The sequence below is a fragment of the Malurus melanocephalus genome, unplaced genomic scaffold (assembly GCF_030028575.1).
Source record: "Malurus melanocephalus ecotype Western Australia unplaced genomic scaffold, MMel_1.1 scaffold_231, whole genome shotgun sequence".
NCBI classification, from domain to species: Eukaryota; Metazoa; Chordata; class Aves; order Passeriformes; family Maluridae; genus Malurus; species Malurus melanocephalus.
The window spans coordinates 1,130,352-1,155,863 of record NW_026623463.1 but is presented as its reverse complement, the minus strand read 5'-3'; the positions used below and the strand labels follow the sequence as shown (position 1 = coordinate 1,155,863).

The window sequence follows — 25,512 nt, the reverse complement described above, 5'->3', positions numbered from 1 at the left end:
GGAGAAGGCTTAATTTTAAGTTACTGTTTTATATTACTGGTGGGAAAATAAATTTTTGACATTACACTAAAAGAAATTAACTGATGTTGGAAAACAACCAAACTTAAAAATTTGCTAGCATCTGGCTTCCTCAAGTCACTCAATTTTTTAACAGAATGTTTTATCTTGTATTTTTTACCACTCAACAACATTGTACATAGAATAAGGGTGAAAAGCATTTTAGAAAAAAACAAACTTTGTAAATGTAGTATTGGTATTTGTTTATTTAGTATAAAAGGTTTGTGAACACTGTAACAAATACAATTTTTACAAATCCATCTTTGAAAAGAGCTCTCCTTTTGTTTACTTGGGTGTTATACTTTTTATTACTTTGTCTATCAGCTTCTTTACTTCTTTGTGTCTTGTAATTGCTCTGGTGATACAGTCCTGAAGCTTGGCTCCTGTAAGAGGACTTCCACCTAAAAATTAAAGGGAACAATTTGATTTTTTACTTATACTTCAGTTACGTATATCTAACTGTGATTTCCAAATACGAGTATTAATCCAGCAATTGCCATGACCAACACCCTTCACCTGGGAAGCACACAGCTTTCCCAGCTCTAGCTTCAGGTACAGATAATGAAAACAAACTAGACCTGGAACAGGAGACATACCCAAAATTTGTCTTCTGCTCTATGTAGGTCAAGTTGTGACTGCTTTTTGAACTTTAATCATGCCACCATCTTAAAACTGATTTCAAGAGCAAGGAATTTGTTGACTATTCAAGCAGACACTGTTACCATAAAGCACACACATCTCACAAAGMAAAGCAGGTACATAATCTTTTCTTGACCTAACATTATCATCTCCATAGGTTTCTTGGTAGTAAATTTAGAAGTACCTGGTTTATGGACAGAACACAGTCTGCCTTCTTCATCAGTTACAATGGTTACTGTTCCAGTTGCTAAATCTTCTTCTTCAGCAGTTGGGTCAACAATGAGTAAGKTGCTTGTGAAAGAAAAATGCATGCAGATACATTGATACACATTGTTTCATTAATGTTCTGCAAAATTTTTTGCAACAGTTTTTACTGTAGTCTCACAAAATATTTGCAGATAGATTTAGAGCTTGTAACATATAAGCTTACATGTTTTCCTACCAAAATGCACCAATTAAAAAAAAATGAAAAAGCCAAAAAATGTGGTAGATTCCACACAATCAAGAGTTTATGACTGTGGAAAATAGGCCTAAAAGCTGTAAGTTTCATAAATTTGTGACACCAATGTATTGTCATGTACAGGTTTAATGACACGAAAATGTCACTAAATTGCCATTTGCAGTATGTAGTATGAAATGTTACATTATTTAGTAGTTACACGGAAGACTGGCATTGGTTTTAGCTATAGGCTGCACGGAATTTCTACCAGACACCTAAACGCAAAACTCATTTGCAAGGGTCATACTGGGAATAGTTCAAAAATGGATTTACTGTGTTGCTTAAGACAGCTTATTCTGCTGTTGGCTGTTGTACATCACTTGAGCAGTTCACTGCATTGCTGTTGTTGGTCACTGCCACAGGAGCAGCTCTGCACCAGTGCTCCTCAGCCACAGCCACACTAATTAGCATCCTCCAAGTTTCATTTATGGAAGGAGGGCTTTTATGCAGAAGAAAAATGYCTCTGAAAGCCAGAGTATGTAAAGTATTTTATTTAACGGGCTGTGTCAACAGCTCCAGAAATTATAATAAACCAGAATCTAAAAAAGAAAAACAAACCATACAACACAGGCACACATACCCCTCCATACTTAGTTTTAGGAGCTAAAGGGAGACTTAAGTAACTTGTTTGATGGGACAGTTGGTTTCAGGGAAGGAAACAAAGCCCAATGGACACTCAGGGAAAGCCTTCTTCCACAGGCAGCTTTTTTGGTCTATGTGTAAATAATACCCTACTGACAGCTGTCTGCCTCATATGTTACCCAAACCCTTAGTGTATATCAAACTGCAGACCTACCAGAAATGGTATTAAAGCAATTAACAGAGCCACTCTAAAGTACTAATAACGTCCTGCTCTGATCCATTTTGATAGTCACTTGGTCTACCTGTGAGATCAGTGCTCTCCCCACCCATTTGTTGAAAGGCCCTGTTAATCATTTCTGTGAATACAGATTAATATGCCACAACCTCCCAACATCTCCAAATAGAACTAAATCTTGAATGCACAGTGAGCACTATCTTGTCACCTTCTATTTTGCAAATAGATGTCACCRGAAATGACTGTATTTCTTATAAACAGCAGCAGATCACATTCTTAACATCTTGGCCTAATGATTAGTAAACAATTTCAGATGAGTCAAGTTAGATGTGATTACTTTGAATTCTCATATTCAGATTTTTTTCCTACATGAATAATGACTTAAGCATGCTAATGGTAACAGTTCACCTTGTGTAATTATGATTTATCAGTTATCCAGAGATTCTGTTGTTCTAATTGAACTGTTACTTCTCACTTCCTCTGATGACTACATCCTTGGAATAAGCTGCTGTAAAACTACCATCTTTTATATCAGTTACTTACACAGACTCCTGAAAGATTAATTGCATTGGTAACATTCTTTCATCTCAAAGATACTTCAGAAACCTAAAGCTACCTATCCCGTACTTTCAAGCATATCTTTTAGGCTGGGAATCAGTTCTGCTTCAAGCCACAGGATGAAGCTGTATAGACTGCACTTCGTTCTGCATACTCATTGTATCACAAAACTACAGGCCCACTGATCAAGAGAGGCCATGGATTTAAGATGAGTGAAGCAGCACTGCCTGAGGTACCACACTGGTCACTGGCAGAAATATCACTGGTGGAATCCTCTGTCTTTCACTTCTTTTACAGACACTGTTGTTTCTATAAAGTACAACACAGTTTGGAACTTACTCATCAAATACAGCAAACGATGTGGCAACCGGATGCTTTCTGATAAGCAAAGGATTCTTCTGTTTCAAATTAACTTCTGATAAACCAGTTTCTTCATTTATTGTAACCAACGGCAATTGTACTGAAAAGATGAAAAGATTACAATGGTCTAATATTAAACACTGCTGGGTTTAGCAGGCCTAGAGATGTAGACAACTACTGAAATACATAAGCTGTTCTTTTAATCCATGGAAAATCAATCAGAATAGAGTTTTGCCTACATCAATGTAACTCTACCAAAAAAAAATTCCTGACTTCAAGGAAAGTGTTTAGCTTAGAACTACCTGTTCAAGGAAGCATTTAATTTTTCTATTCAAGGTAACAGAAGCATTTCTCCTTAAACAGAATTATTTTCTGGTAACAGAAGCATTTCTCCTTAAACAGAATTATTTTCTATTTCCAAAATGCTACACAATTAAAATACTTTAGAGTCATATTTAACAAAAGGTATTTTTTCCCCAGTAAGCCTACTGGACATAAAAAAACAGGAATATAGTCTTATGTCATGAATTTTATCTATCTCTAGAAACAGTGCAATCTGACCTTCAACTAACTCTTGCTGTGACCAATGTTGTTGGGAAGACAAGAGCAAAGTAGCTAAGGGAATTCCAAGGCTGGCAATTCACAATTGGAAAGGAAGGTCTTGCTATAAGCTTCCCTTTAAACTGCTGCCTTCATGTGTTCACAAGCCACATGCCTGCAAACAGTCAGTCCATCCATTGTTTTACAAACTATAATGCATTAAGCTAGGAAAGGAATATTCTGTTGTAACAAAGTATTTGTATAAGCAAAGCCTCCAACAGCTCATTCTGCCGACAAAATACATTATCAAAGTAATACCCTGATTTAGACATTAAATTGTTCATGGCCACTGCTGAAAGACTCAGGTATCTGACACCAAAGAACAGGTGGCAGAATAGCTGTAGTCTTTTAAGAAAGCAATAATAAGCATACAGAAACATCCTGTTTTCCAGATGTTACACACCTATGGCACCCCTTACCCTTATTTTCACCTTGTATTTGTGCTTTAGTAATTAAACATTCAAATGACAGGAAACAAACAGTGCCATGAACCAGTTACGTACTTGTCAGGGTTCAAAACTAATGCATTTCTCCAAGCAACACTAATCAGAACAAATCTCTTGCTCTATGGAAGACTTACCATTTTTTAATGCTGCCAACAAAGCAAAGACACTGGCATCCAGAAGGTTTCCATCATAGTCCAGACATATGATATCACAGTATAACACCCAAGCAAGCTATCAAAAGGTTTACACATGTGAGATATTACATCAGCAAAGCAAATGGTGCAATATGTAAGAATATTCTGACCACATTAAATACAGATACTTAATTCTGTAATTTGATTTTTGCACTTAAGATGTAAACCAAGCTATGAAGACTGAAAAGCAAAAACAACAATAAAACCCCTATAACCCCAAATATCTTCTATATTTGTACTTGTTACAGGTACTGTGATCTCGTTACTATTTCCCTCTTCATTCTGAGATACAACTTACCTTGCCATTGGCAATACACAGATCTTCTTTCACTATCATCTGCGAACTAAAATAAAATGACAGTAAGTAAGGAAATAGAAAGCTGTCTTTCAGAGTTGCTTGTATTTTAAAAGCATTAAGATGGTTCTTACTTTTCAATCACATCTGCGATGAACTGGCTCGCTGCTTGAGCCTCTTCACCAGGTGGTCCAGACCGAAACCTCTCTGCACAGAGGGATGGCAGCTCTACATTTGGAACTAGGTAGCAAAAGTCATTAGTCATAAACTAAAGAAAGCAGGTAATGGGTTATCAAAAATAAATAAACAGAGGCTCTTAATACCCRTTTATATACTTCAAATGAAAGGCAAGACCAAGAATTTTCAATCGAGCCTTCCTACTTGTCCCCTCAAAAATAAAGTTACGTGTAAATTTGTACTAGAACTTTGTAAGAACTTGTAGTACGCTCTGTACTCAGAAACTATATATTCCATGGAAAAGCACATACTCCTATTTTCTGTTTATAATCCTTCTCTGACTATCAAGACCTCACACAAACTCTTCTTTAAGTGTTAAGCACTCTTCAGCAGCTCAAGAAACAGCAGAATTTCCATCCCACTGCCTGACTTTACTGGTACACTCTCTGCTTTTCATCGACCATTAAAACCTCAGGCTTTAGACTTGAAGCAAAAACATGCATAAACATTCATTTATAGCATAGTCAAGCTCACTGAAAACAACATATTTGGGAGATGCCTTACAAAAGGGATTTTTTCTAAACTCCTATTTCCATAGAATCACTTTCTTCCCAAAAAAACTCCAAACAGGAGTGAGGAGGTACCCTCAGGAGTTCCACAGTTCTCTGAGAAATAAACAGTTTTAATTTCACTGTTTTTAAGAATTACATTTTTTGCCTACTGGGACTTTGAAACAGAAGTTAACATGCCTTTCCACAACSTTGCATGCCACTATATTTTATAGATCAACTACTTTCTCTCTCTTAAATACATACTGCTGCAGGTTTCTTTCCAAGCCCAGCCTGGAATTAGCAATAAAAATGTAGTTGCACATGAAAAACTTACGAGCAGAGAGAATTTTAGATGCCTAGATGTCAATTTTGAAATTAATTTCAAGGGATGTAATGCCTTTTGACCCAAATTCATTCTTTTAAGGAAYCTTCACAATCTTCACAACTTTTAGGCTGAAGCAGTACAAAACCTGAGTAAGGTCCATACTGAAACACATACCAATATATCCTTTATTAGCAGAATCTGCTGCAGGTGCTGCAAGCTCCTGGAGAAACACAAAAGAGAAAAATGAAGACCTGAATTTTGTACAAAATATTTTCCAGCTGTTYTATATACAAATGGTAGTTTYCTTGCCAGTTATCATTACAATGAGATTTACAAAAGCCATTTTTAATTGGTCTTTTCTGTAGATTTCCATGGAAAAACTCAATATAGGGATGTACAGTCATTTTTCTTGTAGTTCATTAGCAGACCAGCAATAAAGTTGAGGCTACAAGGCATTTAATAGTCCAACCARCTCATTCCCAGTGCACTTATTGATCAATACTGATCAATAACCTTTCAMTTATATAGCTTCTATCTAGAAATAACAAGGACTTTAGTTTTGTACACATTTTTCCCCATACACGATGACCATCACCAAAATACATGTTCTCAGACTATAGAAGTAGGATTGTAAAGTTACATTATAAATTAACTTTCAGGTCTGAAAGTAACTCAGGTGAAAGACTGTATTTGCATCTGACTGGCATATTATTGTATCTCCCAGGATGATTAATGCTAAACACAAATGCAAAAAGTCAGCTAACAGGTAAATAAAGAMAAGAAACAACCATACCGCTTTTACTCCACAAATGACCGTGGTATTTCCTAGCTTCACCAGGGCAGAACCATCTGCAGTTGTAATTGAACCTGAAGAGAAAAAGTACTGTTCAATAAAACCTGTTTTCCATTCAAAGGGCGTTAAATAACATCCACCTTCACAAACCATTTCCTTTCCATCATTTTATATTAAACACAGACTAAGCAAAGTCTCAAATTCAGAGTGGGACAGAATCTCTGTATTAAACAGTCAGTCACTGAGAATGGCTGAGGTTCTCCTGCCTACTGAGGCCCTTCTGGATGGCAGCACAACCTTCTGGTGTATCAGCCACTCCTCCYTATTWGGTGTCATCTGCAAACCTGTGAGGGCACCTAAACTGTGCTGCAGATACAGGAGCAGAACTGAGTTTTTAGACTGTGCAAAATAGCCCAGAACAGGACTGAAAATAATGCTCAAGGACATTTGTGTACCACACATTGTCTTTCATGTTTGTTGAAACCGCAAAGAAAAATTCTTCCTCTTCCTGCTTTCCAAATGTAAGAACCAAGAAAACCAATTAGCAAGTTATTGAAGTCACTACTATAACTGATATTAATAATACCTTCCCCATTATTACTATTCCACATAAGCACTTGCCTATGTTAACAGTGGTTGTCCGGAATTCACCCAGCTCTCTYCCATCAGGCCGACAATTCTCTTTCTAAAGAAAAATTACAAAGTTCAAATTAGAAGACATATTTTATCACATAAAACAGTAATATTTATGCTACAGGAGTTCATAAAAAATAATGTTTTCTTCTTTTTAGCACAAATATACTGTCTCAAAAATGCTACGGAAAACTCAATCACACTCTAGCTGGTTTTTCACCAGCTCATACATAGTTTGTGGTTGTAGGCCTGCAAAGAAAAAAAAACCTTGATTTTTAAAATTAATTTTAATTTATTTAGACAATATAACAATACACTGATTGTCTCAAGGATAAGTACTGCTAGATTCACAGCATTATCCAAGAATGCTCACTCGTAACTTAAAATTACAGTTTCCATCTGTCTGCATTGTTTAGGTTTTGCAGGCAATTCCCCTCCTCCATCTCAATCTAGTGAAGCAGTTAAAATTAATTTTAGAGTGAACTAAAGGAAAAACAGAGAAAAATCCTGCCCTCAAAGAAAGCCCAACATTCAAATACCATCAGTCAGAAGCTGTACAATGCATAACCCTTATGTTAGAAAATGAAACAATATTCCCTCATATCAGATCTGAATTGTTGCTCATCACAATWTCAAGCTTTTCAAAAGCAAAGACTTTTGGTTCAATTATGAGAASCAAAACTAGCTGCAATGATACTGGATCCATTTTTAAGTTGATATAATTTCAGTAACAGATGAACTCACATAAGGTAACAAAAAGTCAATGTTTTTCCTCCATAATCACAGCATGCATTGTCTCTATTATTAATTTTTGTAGCATCTAAAACCTGGTTTGACATAATTTTGTACTAGACAAAAACTTGCATCACCTGCATCCTGGTCAGATTTAGCCTGCACATGGACATAAGTGTTTACCCATCAAAAAGAACATCATCAACACCACAGATTAAAAGAAAAACATGTTCTGAAGAATGTTTCACTCACCAAAAACCTCCTGTAATATTCCAATGGTTCCACAGTTCTAGAACAAATAGAAAGAGAAGTTCAAATGCAAGCTCCTGAGTAGGCAAGAGACAGCAAAAAAAAAAAAATCAGCAAGTACAAACCCACAACAATAAATAATTTAAGAATCAAGATGCCTGATGAAACTGCTTAGCAATATAGTTACAAAACAATGAGGAAACTCTAAACTGATCTAAAAAAAACATGTTTTCCTATATTCAGTTCCAAAATGCTTCTTCCACAAAAGGAACCTGCCTGTACATACAACTAACAAAAACTACTGGCTTTCAATTCAATAATCCTATTAGTTTTAAATCAAAAGAAAACTTAGTGACAGAAGGGTATAGAATGTCTTTCGAGGAATGCAGAAAGGAAAATTTAACTGTAGTGTGTGAAATATCTGTTAGTTCAAGGACTGCATTAAGATGTAGAAAATGGTATAAAACAATTTTAAACAATTAAGTTTCTCTTCTAATCTTAGAGAAAATATTAAATTTAAAACTATGCTTCATGCAATGCTTCAAATGAAAAATAATTAGTGCTTATTAATTATACATTAACAGTGTTTGTGCATTAAAATTTTAAGCAGGGATCATTAAAGTTAAAAAATTTTTATGAGAAGTGTTGTTAATATTTAAACAAAGCATTCATGGTTTTGTTAAAGTAGTGCTTCTGGGGGCACAGGGGAGAAAGGATAAAAGGAATACATAGGGTTTCCAAATGCAAACTAACACAGAGAGGTATCAAAAACATAATGGCAAACGTGAATTTTGTTGGCTCCAAAGATGTTGGTACTGTGCTACTGGGTTTTAAGTCCAATGTAATATCTGTTGTCTTCCAATTCAYGTAACAGCATTTGTTAAATCTTGTGTGACACTGATTAAGACATAAATATAGAAGAATCAAGGACGCTGGGACAGACCACCCAGAGAAGCTGTGGATGCTCCGTGTCTGGAAGTGTTCAAGKCCAGACTGGATGGGGCTTTGGGAAACCTGCTCTAATGAAAGGCGTCCCTGCCCAGGCAGAGAGATGGGAACTGGATGAGTTTTGAAGATCCCCTTTGATCCAATCCATTTTACTATTCTAAAACGAGTAGCTATAAATGGGAAGCCACTGAATTTCCTACAGGGAAAGGGAGGAGGTTTAGGGTGGATAGTAGGAGAAGGTTCGTCACCGAGAGGTTGATTGGGCACTGGAACCAGAACTCCCCCAGGGCAGAGGTCACAGCACCAGCCTGACAAGRGTTCAAGAAGAGTTTAAACAGCGCTCTGAGGCACATGGTGTGATTCCTGGGGGTGTCCTGTGCAGGGCCAGRAGTTGGACTCGATCATCTCTAAGGATACAACTCGGGATAGTYTGCGATTCGGTGATAGCAGGTAGCTCCGGGCTGCATTGAGCTCCGCTTTTCGCCGAGTCCTTTCCCGGCTTCCAAACCCCGCTCGCTCAGCCCTTCCCGCACACGGAAGGTCCACAGCCCCCAGCACCGACCCCATCCCGACGAGATGCGCCGAGCCCCCTCCCCTCCCGAGCACACAGCCGCGGCGATAGCGGGATAAAGCCCTCGAAGCCCCCCACGGGGCCGCGGAGGCGCTGTCGCGGGCCTCGGTTGCGGGCAGGAGGGATGAAAGCGCGAGTAGGGGCGGTGRAGGAGCGGGCAGGACCCGCGGCGCGGCTCCGGCGGGATCGCGGCTGCCGGGCCCAGCACTTACTTGAACGCGGCCGCCATGACGGCGCCGTCACGCCCCGGATGTGGCGCCCCCTGGCGGCCCGCCCYCCCGGCAGCCTCCGCGGGCGGACTGGCGGCAGCGGCGGCAATCGGGGCGGCGGCGCTGCCGGCTCCTCACCGCCGGGGGGCGCCGGCGGCTCCCAGCGGCTCCCAGCGCACCCGGTGGGCGGTGCGGCCTCTTCCGCGTCGCTGTCGCGGCGCGCTGGGGCCCCGCGGCTGCCGCGGGCGATGGCGCTGCCGTCCCTGCCCCTGTCCCTGCCTGCAGCCGCGCTGGTGCTGGCGGCCCTCGCCGCCTTCCTTCTCGTCCTGGTGAGAGCCGCGCATCGCGGGCACGGTGGGCCCGGGGGCGGGGGCGGTGAGCGAGGCCGCCCCCCGGTGCTGGGCAGGGGACTGCCTGCGGTCCCGGCCCTGCCGAGGGGTCCCGCGGTCCCGCCGCGCCCCGCAGGAGGGCAGGGTCGCCCCGGGATGGGCGGCAGCAGTCGGCCGGGCCGCGCTTGTGCAGGGGTTTGTGCGGGGARCGTGTTTCGGCAAGGCGTGGGGTGCTGTGCCTGGCAAAGGGGACCAAGACGGAGTATTTAAGCCTTACACTGCCTCTGGGGAAATGTCGTGTTAACGCCTTCGCGTTAAGCGTTAGGGAAGTTGCCGTGTTTCCTCGTATTTAAAATGCCCTGCGAAACTGAGRAGTTCGACCCCCTGGAAAGCGRCATTCTGCTGCCTGTCCACGGTGCCACGTGTACATCCTGCCCTGCAGAGAGKTGGTGGAGTCACCGTCCCTGCAGGTGTTCAMGGAAAGACTGGACGTGGCACTCAGTGYRGTGATCTAGTTGACCTGGTGRTGTTGGGACATRGAGYTGACTCGCTGATCTCAGAGGTTTTCCAGCCTAATTGGTTCAAAAGAATTCTGTGTGTGCTTTCACCAAGTAAGAGTGCTTTAGAACCCAAGTTCTGCCTCTTTAGTTTAGTCATGCGTAGTGCAATCAGAGCCTCAGTTTTTGCAAGCACATATGGCTGGCTGGCCATGATTTCAGTGGCTTGGTGAGGGGTCAGAGGTGCCACCTGCTCGTGTGCCCAGGATTGCCTGGGGAAGGGGCTTGGACCGCGACTTTGGAGGCATCTGCACACCTGGCAGTCAAAAACAGCAAAAAGCCAATGATGCTAACAGTKCTCAGAGTGGGAGTAACCAAATGACATGAGAGGGTTTTGGTCCTGTGTGATTTAGGCAGTGGATGAAGTTCCACACCACTGACCTGCCTCATTAATGAAGTACACTCGGTTGCCCCTGGTAGCACATTTAAAAGCTAAGTAAATTTCTATTAGAATGCTCAACAACTTTTCTCATATCRTTTTCATTACAGATTTGTGCAATTGCTCATGTAACTGCCAAAACAATGCCACAAAAAGACGCTGAATGCAGGAAAGGATCTGCACCAAATATACGTGATCCTGCTACACGAGAACTCTCTGTCGTTGTGCCTTCATACAATGAGGAAAACCGGTGTAAGATTTTTCTTGTTTTGAGGAAAAGAAGAAAATGTATCTGTTGTGACTGTAATAATGCAGAGGTCAGTTGTGTTAGCAGTAGGCCAGGTTATATATCAGATTTTGGACACAGTTTCCAGAAAACAGTCCAAGTACATTGAATTTYAAAATTAAGGCATTGTGTAACTTGATTTCTACTGCTAAAAATAGCATGGGGCACTTGTAAGAATCATCTTCATTTCARTGAGCCCCAGAAGAATGGCTGTTCATTGCCCCTATAAATGCTGCAAGGCAAGAAGTAGAAAAATACTTTTTAAATTGATTTGAGAGCTTCCCGCTCTTTAAACAACAGCAGCAGCTTCAGACAAGTAGAAAAAGGGATGATTTCATGAGTTTATGTTTGACTTGGCTGTAGATAGTAGTACCTGATACTGAGTGAAGGCTTTTAGATAGAATAGAAATAGTCAAGCTCCAAAGCTGATGTACATAAACTGTCAGCGCACTTAAACAGATCGCGCTGTTTTGYAGGGTCAGTCATGAAGAGTGATTTTTTTTTCCTTTAATGGTGTGTAGAGAAGTACATATTTCAAAATGAAAGGCTGGTTCCTCAGAAAAATAGTTTTGTCCTTTTTATCATGTGTATGATTTTCTTCAGTGTTTTTTCTGCTTTTAGGAACAATAGCACTTAGTTGCAGCTGCTAAGCTTGTTTGCTGAAGGTAGTGTTGTGTGAAAGAGTTGATTAGCTCAGCCTTGCTTTGTGGCTGTTTTCAGCTTGCTTGTGCAGGTGCTTGTGTTGCTTTTCCTGTTATAATCTACTAASCAGACCTCCTCCACCTTTTCTCTAGTACCTCTTATGATGGATGAAGCTTTGGATTATCTAGAAARAAGACAGGTATTTTCTTTTTGCTTTAAAAAGTCATTATTTTTCTGTGCATTATGTATAATAAGTCAGTAATCATAACATTTGTTATGTTAGTGTACATCAAAACAGTAAYACTTGGCCACTTGGAAGTAATTCTTCTGTCTCTTCTCAGCTATTTTTAGATCAAGTGCTAGAAAGTATTTTTAAMTTCAATAAAAATCTAATACACTACTATAGGATGAAAAAATCTTCATATGCATGAGATCTATTGGTTTGTTCCAACAAATTTCTTAAGCATCTGTTCTTCATTAGGATTTGCTCTGTGGGTAAGACACCCCTTGTGAAAGTTTGTGGATTTTGTTTTGTTCAGGTTTTCTTAACAGTGATGTTTTTTTCGAGCTTTCATCTTCTATGATTAAAWTGATTTTTTAGTTCTAGATGGTAGCATGACAAGCCAGTGTAATGGCATGTGCATAAAATATGGCAAATTTTTTTTTAATTTTGCCATCTTAACAAATTTATTGCATCATATTAGTGCTGACAACTGTGAATGAATGCTAGGGAGAAAAGAATAATGATGTTTGAAAGACMTATTGCCTACTTAAGAAATTGGATGAAAGGCATTATTTCTGCTTTTATTTTCAAGAAACGAGATTCTTCATTCACTTACGAAGTCATAGTGGTTAATGATGGTAGTAAAGATCAAACTGCAAAGGTAAGAAAATGAAGTATCTTCTCAAGCAATCAGAGGCATGGATTTTTGTACTGTTTTTCTTTGGCTTTTTATGTATTTGTGGAATATAACAATGTTTTGCATTTATATTTTGGTACTTGAARYAATTRACAATTGAAGTTCATATTTCTGAAWGCTTTCTATTRTTGTCCTTKATGCATCATGGRTGTCACRTATGCACATGAATACACATAATTYTTTTGCTGATTCTAGTTTTCTTGAYTGGCAACTGTGACAGCCATTTTCTTRCAGCTGAGATTCTAAGAATTCTAATCCTAACTACAAGAGATTTCACTTTAAGTACTCCACATGTGCATAATGATGATGTGAATATGAATTYGAGGAAGCTAAAAAGTCTTTTAAAATATCCCATTATACTGTGATTGACAGAACAGCTGACATAGTTCTTTGCCACACCCTTCATGGGATTGTTCATTTAAAAATCCTTTTGTCAGTAGTAGCATTTTCAAAATAGTCCTTTGATGTATGTCATTGGAAAGGACAGCTTGAGCGTTTTTTTCTACTGCCTAGAAGATGTTTATGGTAGCTACTAAAATGCATATTGCTTTTCAATTTGCTTTCCTTAAGTWTGTCCATTAAGGATTGCTTGTATAATTTTTTTGACTGCTGTRTATTCCTTCTGCCATCTCTTACAACTGAGCATACAATGGCTGCAGGCCTCTGGATATAAAAGGACTCAGGACAACCTTTAGAAAAAATTAGGAGAAAACTCAAGCATTCTCCTCCCCACTCTTCCCCMCATGACATACCAAAATGTGCAGTGTGAATGGGATTTTAGATCAATGTAAATTTTTGTTCAAAACCACAAATAGCAAGACAAGTGAGAAATAGGTAGCTGTCATAGAAAATTATATTTCTTTTATTAAYTGTTGGTGTTAATAGAAAAGTTCTGTAGTAGTATGATATAAATTAAATTGTGATTGAGTTTTTTGGAGGTGGGAGGATGGGGTTGAAATTGCTTGGGGAAATATCCTGTTCTTATTGACCATTAGTTTCTTCAGTCCTCTTGTTTTGACTTTGAACTGTTTTTTATTTTCCCAAACAGACTCCAGCGAACACTGGCAATGTATTTGTGCCGACTGAAGTGGTTATAGCTCAGTGCTATTAATTTATTTTCTTTTAAAGGGTGAGCAAATGTAAACTTCTCTCTTGGTTCCTGGTTTTGTTTTATGCTGGTTTTTTGTGTATCTGTCAGGTTGCAAAGGAGTACTGCAAGAAATATGGAAGTGACAAAGTGCGAGTGATTTCTTTGGAAAAAAATCGAGGGAAAGGGGGAGCAGTCAGGACGGTAATTAATACTTTCATCTTCTCTGTTTGAACTACCTGTGCCCAAATATGCAGAAGATAGAGCTGTGCTGATGGACATTTTGAATTCAATGCATTAACAAAATGATTATGAGAAAAGTGAGYACAGATTCTATAAATTAAAGCAAAGACGTTTTCAAAATAAGTTTATTTTCTATCTTGGGAGCAGTGTTGTCTTTCCAGAAAGATCAATAACAAAGAAACTTTTTTAATATGGAAATCAAAGTAGAAAAAGTGCTTGAATTCTGTATTCATATTAGTTCTACTTAGAAATAGGCATGCATTTATAGTAGCCAGCAAAAAAAAACCCAAAAAAACAAACAAANAAAAACTAAAACTGTTATAGATTAAAGTTAAGGTTTTGTAGACAAAATAGAACCAAATTTGCAACTTTGCTCTCCAGGTCATAGCTGTGTTTTTTAAGATGGCTGATAAACGAGTGTTCATACAGTTTTTGTTTACTGAAGCCCACTGCTATCATCCACACTCGAAAGTCAAAACAACACAATTTATGCTTTCACATAGGCATTATCATAAAATGAACATGTTCTAAAAATAAAATAGCTGTTACACATTTAGAAGGAACATTTTATTCTTATGATGAATGACACCTTGCTTTTCTGAAAATGGGTGGTATCATCTATGGATATGTCTTTATCTGTACTTTCAGCTCTATCTTTAATGTGTCAATTTATTTTTTATGAAAAATGAGTGACTATAGGAAATGGAGAGAACATTGTATTAGAACATACAGAACTGTTGTAAGAGTTACAATTTTGAATTTATTCCAAGAGAAGGAGAAGAATTTTCTGYGTGCTGTATTTTTTCAATTGCATAGACTAGAGTAGATGTGTGTGCAACTACTTCCTCGACAGGTTTTCTCAAATGCACACATGCTTGGTTGTGACAGTACTTTTGTCAAACCCACTGCTAATTGTTTTTCTGCCTGGTCCCCTTCAAAAATAGTAAAATTTGTCTGACCAAGAATATGGCAAAACAAACTGAGATGTATGCATAGCAAATGTTTTGCAGTGATACTTTGACTTGAGACTTAAATTAGTTTTGAGAAATAGCTCTAGAATTCTCTTGAAACAGYGTGAGGAAAAACTTCTGCATCCTCCTTTCCATAGTTCACGTGACAAAGAAAAGCCATCCAGTGCAGTGGCAGCTGCTAATCACTGCTTATTTGTGCTCCCGTCTGAGCTAACTGTAGTAACCTGTTGCCTTTTAGATTCAGGTTTGTAAAGCTCTTAGTTTGCAAGCTTTTCCTGAGAGGAATTGTTAGCTTTTCAAATTCATACATTTTTTGTCACTTTGGACACTCAAGAGTGTGGAGTCTCTAGATGTTACTACATTATAAATAGGTAAATTATTGTTAGTAGCGGAATATTAAGTTAAGACTCGCCTGTTGTGTGGAACCTGTGAGATGGCACTGTCTTGTTGCTACGTTAGGTTTTCATAGTGTGTTGCACCTAACTTACAACAAATAATTGGTTTCAGAGGTCTTGTTTTTTTTATTGACTGTTTTTGTTGCAGGGTGTCTTTAGTTCTCGGGGGAAAAAGATTCTTATGGCTGATGCAGATGGAGCTACWAAATTTGCAGATATTGAAAAAGTAGAAGAAGGTCTAAAGAATCTTCAGCCATGGCCTGTARGTATAAATTCTCATGCTTTTACTTWAAYACRCATGCATGCAKATTGACTTTTGTAATYCTCTTCAACWTTTTTGAGATCCAGTTGAAGATTTAGGTGTAAGTCTGAAGACTTAACTGTAAGGTTAGAASCYTCAAKAATGGGCTSTCAAAAGGACCWTTCRTGGAGTTCTTACCTCCTWTCCATCCATTGWGCCTGCTTCAGGGCARTACAGAATRTMYTATTTGCTGTTTATCCTTCCTTCAAATTGCTTGAAGTTGTTCTGTTCTGTATAAATACCATGTGATGCCTACTTAGTTTTCTTTGTTAACTGTTTTGTTTTTTTMATTTTATCTGATGTCATMCTATATACATTTAAGAGAGCRTCTTAAKTYMTCCCTCTTGGTTTTCTCAGMGTCCTTAGTTTAATGACAGTATTTGGAAGAACTCTTACTGTGAATAAAAATTCAAAAACCTGTGGAACAAGAACACCTCCCTGCATAGTCATTCTTATCTGGGAGCTTGACATGAAAGAACTGAGGTTTATTTTCTGCTTAAATGCAGATGAGAGAGGTACTGTACTTGGTTTCCCAGAGTGCCATAAGGGATGTGCAGCCTTCCACCCAGTGCTGTGAGGGATGTACCTGTGGAAGGGGTCTCAGTCAGTGAGTGCAGGAGAACAAGTGCAAGGCCTGAGGGGCAATGTGTGACCCTGATGTGCTACCCTAGCAGGGTTGGCAGCAGCTGCTGATTTTTAAGCATTGGCTCTATGTTCTTAAACAATAGATTTGAGAGCTTTCATGTAAGAAGTAGTAGCATGACAATAATGTTAAACATTTTGTTTTGATCATGTTGATTTAATTTGAGATTATATTTTTGGCTGATACTATGGCATTTGATTTGTTTGAAGGTACTTTAGTGCTACAAGTGCTTTATTCTGTTATCCCTTCCACTGTGCAGTATTTAAGGAAAATGTACATGRTAACATTGAGTTCCCAGGAATTCTGCATGCTTATCTGTGCTCCTAAACATATTTGCTGTATGCATACAGTAAACACTGTAAGCTAAACCAGCCCTGAATAAATTAAACCAATTTATATGCACCATATGCAAATTATAATAAACTTAGATTTTCTATTAATTGTAGAAGATTGATTCAGCTCAAAACCTAGCAGTAGAAGAAGTGCAGCTACAGGAAGCAGAAAAGGGTTTGATGCTTTGATGCTTATACCCGAATCATCAACTGCTTTGATGTATTTTTATTTTACAATCCTCAACACAAGATTCCACTGATTCAAAAAAATATTTGAGTATTAACTCTTTATATTTCTGTACAGAAGGAGATGGCTATTTCCTGTGGTTCTAGAGCTCATCTGGAGAAGGACTCAATAGCAAAGGTTTGTTTCCATTTMCTGCTGTGTATTAATAGCCAAATATTTCTGTTWTTTGTTTCTRTTCTACAGGTTCTGCAATTAGATAWTYAGTATTTGTAAAAGAATARAAGCTAAAAATAAGAAAAATATTTTCATAAATGCAGGATGTGCTCCATCATATACAAAGGGTGTACTCTAGATTTCAGGCACTTTGAACTCATTTCAGTTAGTGTTCCAAGTTACGGATTTAATTTTTATAGTTGATAACGTCTCACAGGCGGTACTTCTAAACTCTGAGAGAATTGGTAGCTAGTAACCAGTACGGGGCTGGAATGGAAAGAAGCTGATGAGTTCATTATTACTGATTTCCTTCCAGTGCGATAACTTGGCCTGCAGATCTGGAAACCTGTTTAAAATGAGTTAGGGAGAATTAGCAGCCAGCTGTTTGAAGAGTACCTCAATTCATGAGAAAGTAGTTTCATTTTTCTGTATTACTCATAGTAAAATTTTTGAGTTTTGAACACGCAGACAGTACTGTTCTATACTGCGCGACTCTTGTCTTATAAACAGTGATGCACAGGCACATGGCCTTATCTTGCATCTGATTTTCTGATGTCTTGGCAGACACTAATTGACAAAGCACAGGCATGGAACTTGTATTGCAGCAGACACATTGCTGCGCTCATTTTTTTACTGTCATTGGATGTGCTCATCATKGTGAATGTTCTCAAGAGTAAGCCTTGTTTATACTGATGTTTAGTACTTGAAATTATTCTAAAATACATACACAACTACTAAAATACTTAAAGAAGTTCAAAGAAAGTTACACTGGTAATTAATGTTCAGCCTCTGGTAGATCTGTAGTTTTTTCTTCTGGTTTATTAGATAGTATTGGAGTGGTTCACTGAAAAGAGTTCCTGCAAATACTGCTGCACATATGTTAGCATCCTCACATGAAAAAAAACCCCACGCACACAAAGTAAACCCCCTAAACCTCAATCCCTTCATCATTATTAGAAACTAGGAACTACTACGGGGAGATTATGTAGCTGATAAAAAGCCCAGAAAAGCTGCTTGTGGTCATGTGCTGAATGTAGACAAACTTTTTTCAGTGTGTTCATATTTCTTTTCATCTTGGAAGATCTTGCTGCGTAAGGGAGAGGAATTGGAGCAGGACTTTGATCTTTTAGTACAAAAATACATATCCATTCCTATTCTCCCCATATTTCTGAATTTTTAATAGAGGAATCACAGACCAGTTAGGTTTGTTTGAGATGTGTAGCCCAAGTGTCTCTAGACTGGAATGGAAAGACTGCTTTTACTCCAGTGGGAAAGGACTGTTATGTAATGCAGTAAGTAAGAAAAACTTGCAATCTTTTAGATGTTGGGATTTCTCTCTGAATTTACTGGCATCTGAGACAGTAGAATGAAGCTGTGGTAAGCAGCTGTATTGAATTTATTTAGAACAGAATTTCACCCTTATGTTCAGTCTCRATACATCAAGAGTTCTGGTCTGCTTCCAGAACTGTTAATGTCCTTTAATAAATCTATAATATGACTTGAATAAATAGTCTTAGGAGAGATAAACATAACCCAGGAACTCCTCTTTGTGAAGTAAGTGCACAGTTTCACTGTCTRACAATCATGCAGCCTCCTAGTGTTTCCCTTCTGGCACTGGTGGGGGCCTTGTGTTCTTGGTAACACAGCCAAAAGAGCCAAAAGTGCCACACCAGATCCACCAGTAAACTGGGGCAAGAGCACTTTTCAAAAARCACAGCCTATGAATTGGAATTTCCTGAAGCCAAAGGCCGTTATATAATAAGCTGAGCATCTTCTCMCTTTTCAAGTGTGATTCTAAATTGTTGGCTTTAAAGGCATCTCCTATCACCCAGAGATGCTTAACAGTTGATTTGTTGGCTCCCATAGGTTTTACATGATATATGGCTTGCAGTGGTAGATACATTCACTTAAATTGAGCTTAAGAACAGCAGTGAGTTCAGGAGCAATGGATCAGAGTCCTAGTTGTTTAGGAACCTGAATAAAAGACTAAGAGGAACCTCTGCAAATCCAGAATCCAGCCTCTGGAGTCCATGGACAGACTTACCTGTATGATTATTGTGTCAAGARCACAAGTGTAAGCAAAGAGTAGGCTGGGAACATTTATCAGGAATATGAAGTATATCTGTGAAAGCAAAAGATGAAAGAGATGATTGTAACGTTGCTGGAAATATAAAATGAAATATTACCTTGCACAGCACTCTTTACTTGAGACCTGGTTTTCACTTGGTCCATCATATACTCCCAAAAAAATCATGCAGAAGATAGTATGGGTGTTCACWAATCCGGGTGCAGGTTCCTGCTTTACTTAATAGGGCATTATTCAGAGTGAAAAACTGCTCTGAACTAGAAAGAGCAGAAAAAAGAACTTGGATTTCTTCTGTCCTAGACCATGCACATGASTGGCAAGTCTTTTCCTAGATCAAAATCTTTCCCTTTCAGCTAAAATTTTGTTTCACTGTAACAATTGCTAAGTTCTGTTTTCGTTCCAATGCAAAACACAGCCAGTTTACAAACTTTGAGAGCTATCTCAAGGTTTATCTCAGGGTTACTGTCCTCTAAGACAGCTCTCTTCAAGCACTTCACCCATCACTCAAAACCATCTAACTCCTTGCCTTTTGTCCACAGCGCTCTTACTTTCGAACTCTCCTCATGTACGGTTTCCACTTCCTTGTGTGGTTTCTCTGTGTCAAAGAGATCCGGGACACACAGTGYGGATTTAAACTTCTAACCAGAGAAGCTGCCTTTCAGACATTCTCAAATCTTCATATAGAACGCTGGTAAATTGTTGCTTTTTTTGTTGTTGGGTTTTTTTTTTTTTGTAATTGAACATGGGTTTGAAAAAGTAATTTCAGTGTTCCAGCTCCAAGGAAGTGTGCAATGTCTGTGTATAAATCTCAGCTGCTCAGTTTYGCCAATTACAGTACTGCTTGCATGGCAACTTCGATTTCTTGTTGCATTAAAATGTCCTAGAAATTCTATGTTCTTACTAAGATACACTCTAGGAAAACAGTTGGGTATTTMATTTTATTCTTTATTTAATTTTATTCTCTTTTCTCAAAAGAGTTATGTAATCCTAGGTAGGATATTTTGGTTTTGCCTTGTCAGAGGAAATGGTAACTGATTCAGAAAGAGGAGAGGAAAAAAGGGGGAGAAAGGCCCCAAAGAACAGAAAATCCCAATAACTCTTCTTTCTTCATCTCCAGAAGAAATTTCAAACAAACAATTTTTTGTTGTGCTGTAATCCACTCCCTATTGCTGTGAGTCCTCTCTCCTTTCTCAGATATAAGCCACGCCATGCAAGCAGAGTAAGAAATGGAGAAAAGCTGTTATTRTGATAAGGAAAGTTAAGAATTATTAATCCTATTCAAAACTTTTATCAGTCTTATTTTTTATACATTACAATTCAGTACTGCTTGTCCAAAATATTCTAAGTAAAATCAGTATCTGATGTTTGTAATTGCTGAGGACTCTAAAGTGAAAACAAATGCCTGTTCTTTGCTTATTTTCTTAACTAAAGTATTTTCTGAGAGGACTAGTGATAGATATCATTAAGAAAATAGAAAATTACGTGTAGTTTTTTAATTACTTTAGAGCTACTTCAGTTGTAATTTAGCTAGAATAGTTCCCATGTGAGAATGATATAGCCATGACTAATGTTATGGGACTGAAACACTGTTGTCACGCAAATACCATAATTTCTATACATCTTCTATTCCACAATTGTTGCTAAAAAGGATAGTTTAATTAGGTATAATCAAACCTTTTCAAACTATTGTCTTCATTCARGAAAATCTCTCACAGGCTACTGCTTGCTGCCAGGGAACAGAACTGCTGAATAATGTTCCCATAAACAAACGTGCAATCCTACAATCCATTTCTARCATGTACAGTTTTAGGTTGAGCTTTGACAGCTGTACTGCACCTCCAGGCTGCAGTTGCAAAGGTCATGTTTAGGYACACGAATCTGGTGTGGAATGTAGAGCTTCTGCTGCATCAAATCTGTACCTGTGAGCAGTCAACAGTCCGAGAACCACTTTCCCACCTGAGTGGTTTACTTATTGCCTCAAAGGAAATTATAGCTGACCTAAAAGTATGATTTGTGCAGTTACCTCCAAGCCCAGTCTTGATCCATAAAGTTCTGTTAATTTTGCATACAGGGATTTTCCAAATACCTAGTTAAACATATATGCAAGGCCCAGAGGTGCACATCTCAAAATTGCTTATTTAACTTCAYTTTATAAATTAAATACTTCAAGAAAAAACCTGAAAGAAATAAATGAGGATAATCAGTTCATTCTGTTAAAATGCAATATTGAATTTTTAAGTTTTTCTTTTTTAAACTGAAGGGTTTTTTTTTTTTTGTAATTGCACTTAATGGCTACAGAAAGTGTTTCTTACAGATAAAATCTTAGCAGGCTTTCTTCTGCCACTTCAATTATCTAGCACCAAAGAAATGAAAGAGTAAAAACAATTCTGCTGTACCCCATTATCCAGGAATAGAAGCAATGAAAAAGGATTATTGCTAACATTTTATAGTAATTATATTATTGGTGTGGGACATACCAGATCCTCGTGTCTTAGTTCATTGTGCCTTGTATGTGCTGCTAGAAAATGAGCCTTCTGTTTTTGCTCTTTCATTTACAGTAATCCATAAACTAATCCCCAGTGTGTTTTCTTATTTATCTGAAATGTACTGGTAACTAAAAAGAATGCTTGTTTTGTGGGTCATGAAAAGAATAATTCAAATTCTTCCAAGAAAKAAGCTCTTCAGATAATTCCAAGTCACAAATTTGCCTAAAACATCTATAGGTTTTTTGGGTGGTTTTTTTTTAAATTTAGTTTAATTCTGCTCAAACTGGCAATATATTGTCTGGTTTTATGCTCATCTGTCAATCAACAATCTCTGTGTTTACCTGCCTTCATTTCCATATTTATTGGCTTATTTGCAAGTTTTGTGGAAAATGAAATCCACTTAGAGGAGAGGAACTCAAATTATTGCCACTACTGAAGAAAAGAAAGTATAATAAGGTCTCGAAAGTTATTTATCAGCTCCACAGCTAGTCATTGAGCATATGTAACTGGAAGATAGCATGTCAGTGCACAAAACAAAGTACTGTCCCTGTCCCAGTTAATATTTATAAGATCTGGAAATAAGGTGGGAGATGTGGAGAYATATGWGGGGAGAGTGCATTTATTCAGTGGAATTGTAGTCCTAACTGAAATGTCAGTGTTGTACAAACAGTTGGGATAATTGCAGTTGGAAATTATATAGGGACATCAAATATTCATCCCATAGACCTCCCATTAGATTTCTTTGTATATAATTACGTAAGAATCTGAAATAGTTCAATACTGGAAACTTCTTATTTTAAACAATTCCGGCCCCTCATATCTTTCCATTGCATAACACGTGTGAAAAGGAAAATAAAAACTGGTTGGACATTGTGCCGTAGAAGTTCTGTACATACCATAAGTATGGAGACAGAAGAGTAAGAAATAGAATTGGTATTGTATTTCTGCTGACRTGGAACAATGTGGAGTCCCCTGCCAGGTCACAGAGAAGCTTTTTTATACYGAGACCATCAGCAAGAGGGTGCAGAGAAAACACTCTCTTGGTATTGGATAAGAGGCTCTGATATCTGGATTTATTTCTGCTTCTGCATCACTGCATTGGGGCTATTTGACATCTGAGGAAATTATTTGATTCTCTTTGATCTTAAATCTTTGAATCTTAAAACAGAGCGGAGTGCAGCTCTGTTAGGTATTTGAAGAAGTATTCAGTATGGTTAGTGCTCAGATATTCTGGGAATAATGGAGGAGAGTGCTGGAGAATATTCAAGAAACAAGCAGTATTTAATAGGTTAAAAGCCATCTGAATTAAGCACCCTGGTCCTTGAGTCAGCCAAGGGCTCCCCAGATGCGACACTGGAGCGCTTGGTGAGCTGCAGAAGASAGTGAACACCACACCAGACTTCTGCAAAAACTAAATCATCTGTCCTATCTGCTTAAACTTAGTCAGGCTTGCATTTGTGGGGGTACTACAGTGSTGGATGAATTCTTATCAAAAATATTTAGACTAAAATTGATGCATAATGTATTTACTCATGAAGTCAATATAAAATTACTATAAAATCAGCTATCTAATAATGCCTGACTGCTTAGACCCTCATGTCTTTATGCCTTCTCCATGCTTTTTCCATTCCAGAGGACAGTGATGTGAATGTCACCTCTTTAATATTAAAAATACTAGCAAACCAACCAGATTTTTCTTCTTACTGTGCTGAATTTGATTTATAGATGCTTAAGTTCTGGAAATCTGGAAAGCCAGCTGAAGCATACAAGGAAAAATACAGTTTTATCATTATGGCAATAAGGATCACATAACACTCTTTAAAGAGAGACCAAGATATTTCCTAGATTTTTTTTTAATCTGCCCCTAATTTTTAGAAAGCATTTGAAAATTAATACAGTCTGCAAGCTGTTTATATATTTGATACTGAGAAATAATGCTTACATCCTAAAGCAGCGCTTTTTTGTGAGTGTTCTCATTGTCTTTTTTGTTTAACTGTCCTTTGGCTGTGTATATATGAATATAAACGAAACATTCTTGAAATTTACTTTCTAAATAGCAAAGTTTTGACATTAGTTTGAAATGAGAGCAACTTTTTGAATAGAGCATATGCTTTGTGTTTTAGATTCTGAATCTGATTACACAACTAATCTGTTTTTCAGAAATAGATGGAGCACATTTTTAAATTTAAAACTTTAGAGAAAATTAAAAGAGATATTATAAAAACATAGCAGGCAGTTGGAATTACTTGCTTCAGGCTACAAAAGRAGCTCTGGTTCTGCACCCACAGTCTTGACCTGAGAAATGTAACTGTTTGTGTTAAATTTTGATGCACAGGAGAAATACTGGAAAATTAAATGGTCTCACTGGCCAAATTTTCTTATTCTAAATTTGGTCTTTGGTTTCTCCTGACTAGAAAAAAGCGCATATATTTTCTTCCAGCTAGAAAATGCTRTCCTTAGGAGAACTTGACATAGCAATTATTTTCCTGCCTTAATGATAAAAGGAGGKGAAATTCAAAATCTAGTTCTAGTCCTGATTTTATTGATGTATTTTTGTGAAGTGGCAGTTTATAATGGCATTGTACCAGCCAGCAGATCATTGAACAGATCAAATTGTTGCTTTTACTTTTTTCTATAACCATTTGCTTGTGCACTGAACAAGCCATGTTGTTTCACATTTAAAACTGGAAAGATCAATATAAAAAATGAGTGTTTGTTTCTCCAGTTTGTCACTAATCTCTAAATAGGAATTGCTGTATAAAAATTATAGAAAAATAAGCATTCATACTGCTACAGGGATTTTTTTTTCCCACTTCTGTGCCTTTGTAGACCAACACAAGCAGTAGAATTAGTTGGTTTTTTTCCTGATTTTGTGCATGGCAAGTAGAATTGTTTACAATTATCTAGTCAAGGCAAAAATATTTTTTTCTGTTTTACCTGTGTCTGTTTTGTCCTGTAAAAAGTCCTACTCCTGGCTGACATATACGGACTTTCAAAAGCCCCAGATTAGCTAGGGCAATTCTGGCAGTGTAGCCCACTTGACATACCGTTTCTTTGTTAGACCTTTTAACCATTGGCATTTTTCTTTGCCCTTAGGAGTTTACTGGAAAAACATATTTTGGGTGTACAAAAAGCATAAATTCCAGTTAAAACATTATAAGTGAAGGCCTGATTTTGTTTTTTGAAACATAAAATACTGGACGAGGAAAAAAAAAGAGTCCTAATGCAATTTTAAAATACGTAATAATTTTCAGGAGAGATATTTTATAATCTCAAGCATCTTAAGGATTCGGTTTAAAAGGACTGAATTGAATTAAACACCTCCCAACTTGGTGTTAGRACGAATTTTAGCCAGCACTGTCTTAAACTGTAACTTAACCAAAACACAACCACCTAGAGAATTTTTTCTSTATTTTATATTACATGTTTGTGGTAATTAACACATCATGGAGGCACTATTAGAAATAGATAGCAAAATTGTTCACACCATATATTTTTGAGTATCTAACTTKGGGTACTTAGATTGGAACCTGAATTCTCTTAAGTGATTCTCCTTGCAGCTTTGAATASGTTTTGTTTTTTTAAATTCCGAGTATGTTCATTGTTACTCAAATGGCAGCTTCATTTAACAATATTAATGTTCAACTCGATTAATTCCTGTGCTTTCAATCTTTTACTTTGAGCCCTGTAGTTCACAGAACTATTTAATGTTGTTGTTCTGTGATGTATRTGCTGACATTCCAGTCATCAGTTGTCCACAGTATGTTGGTTTTGCTTGGCCCAGTTTTTGGAAGTGGGGGGG

General features: G+C 37.8%; 2 protein-coding genes across 3 annotated transcripts in view; one reads left to right on the top strand and one right to left on the bottom strand.

Moving 5' to 3' along the window:
* Positions 1 to 265: 265 nt before the first annotated feature.
* EXOSC8 (exosome component 8) lies at positions 266 to 9,730 on the bottom strand. 2 transcript variants are annotated; one of them, XM_057374715.1, is made up of 11 exons: positions 9,657 to 9,726; positions 7,929 to 7,965; positions 6,933 to 6,996; positions 6,312 to 6,385; positions 5,693 to 5,738; positions 4,600 to 4,705; positions 4,469 to 4,514; positions 4,111 to 4,207; positions 2,910 to 3,030; positions 881 to 987; positions 343 to 458 (listed from the first exon to the last, which is right to left on the bottom strand). In XM_057374715.1, exons 1-11 carry the CDS (start codon positions 9,671 to 9,673, stop codon positions 343 to 345), a joined length of 831 nt encoding a protein of 276 aa, XP_057230698.1. In that variant the 5' UTR covers positions 9,674 to 9,726. The 2 variants fall into 2 exon arrangements, with proteins under 2 accessions (XP_057230699.1, XP_057230698.1); XM_057374716.1 differs by lacking the exon at positions 881 to 987 and having other exon boundaries at positions 266 to 458; positions 9,657 to 9,730.
* A 101-nt stretch (positions 9,731 to 9,831) lies between these two features.
* Positions 9,832 to 25,512, top strand: part of ALG5 (ALG5 dolichyl-phosphate beta-glucosyltransferase) — a 21,483-nt gene continuing 5,802 nt past the window's right edge. The window contains exons 1-8 of the mRNA XM_057374717.1: positions 9,832 to 9,982; positions 11,029 to 11,170; positions 11,999 to 12,045; positions 12,662 to 12,730; positions 13,965 to 14,057; positions 15,611 to 15,724; positions 17,043 to 17,102; positions 19,764 to 19,915. Of these exons, the coding sequence (XP_057230700.1) occupies positions 9,902 to 9,982; positions 11,029 to 11,170; positions 11,999 to 12,045; positions 12,662 to 12,730; positions 13,965 to 14,057; positions 15,611 to 15,724; positions 17,043 to 17,102; positions 19,764 to 19,915 (758 nt within the window). The 5' untranslated portion in view covers positions 9,832 to 9,901. The remainder of the gene's footprint in view (positions 9,983 to 11,028; positions 11,171 to 11,998; positions 12,046 to 12,661; positions 12,731 to 13,964; positions 14,058 to 15,610; positions 15,725 to 17,042; positions 17,103 to 19,763; positions 19,916 to 25,512) is intronic.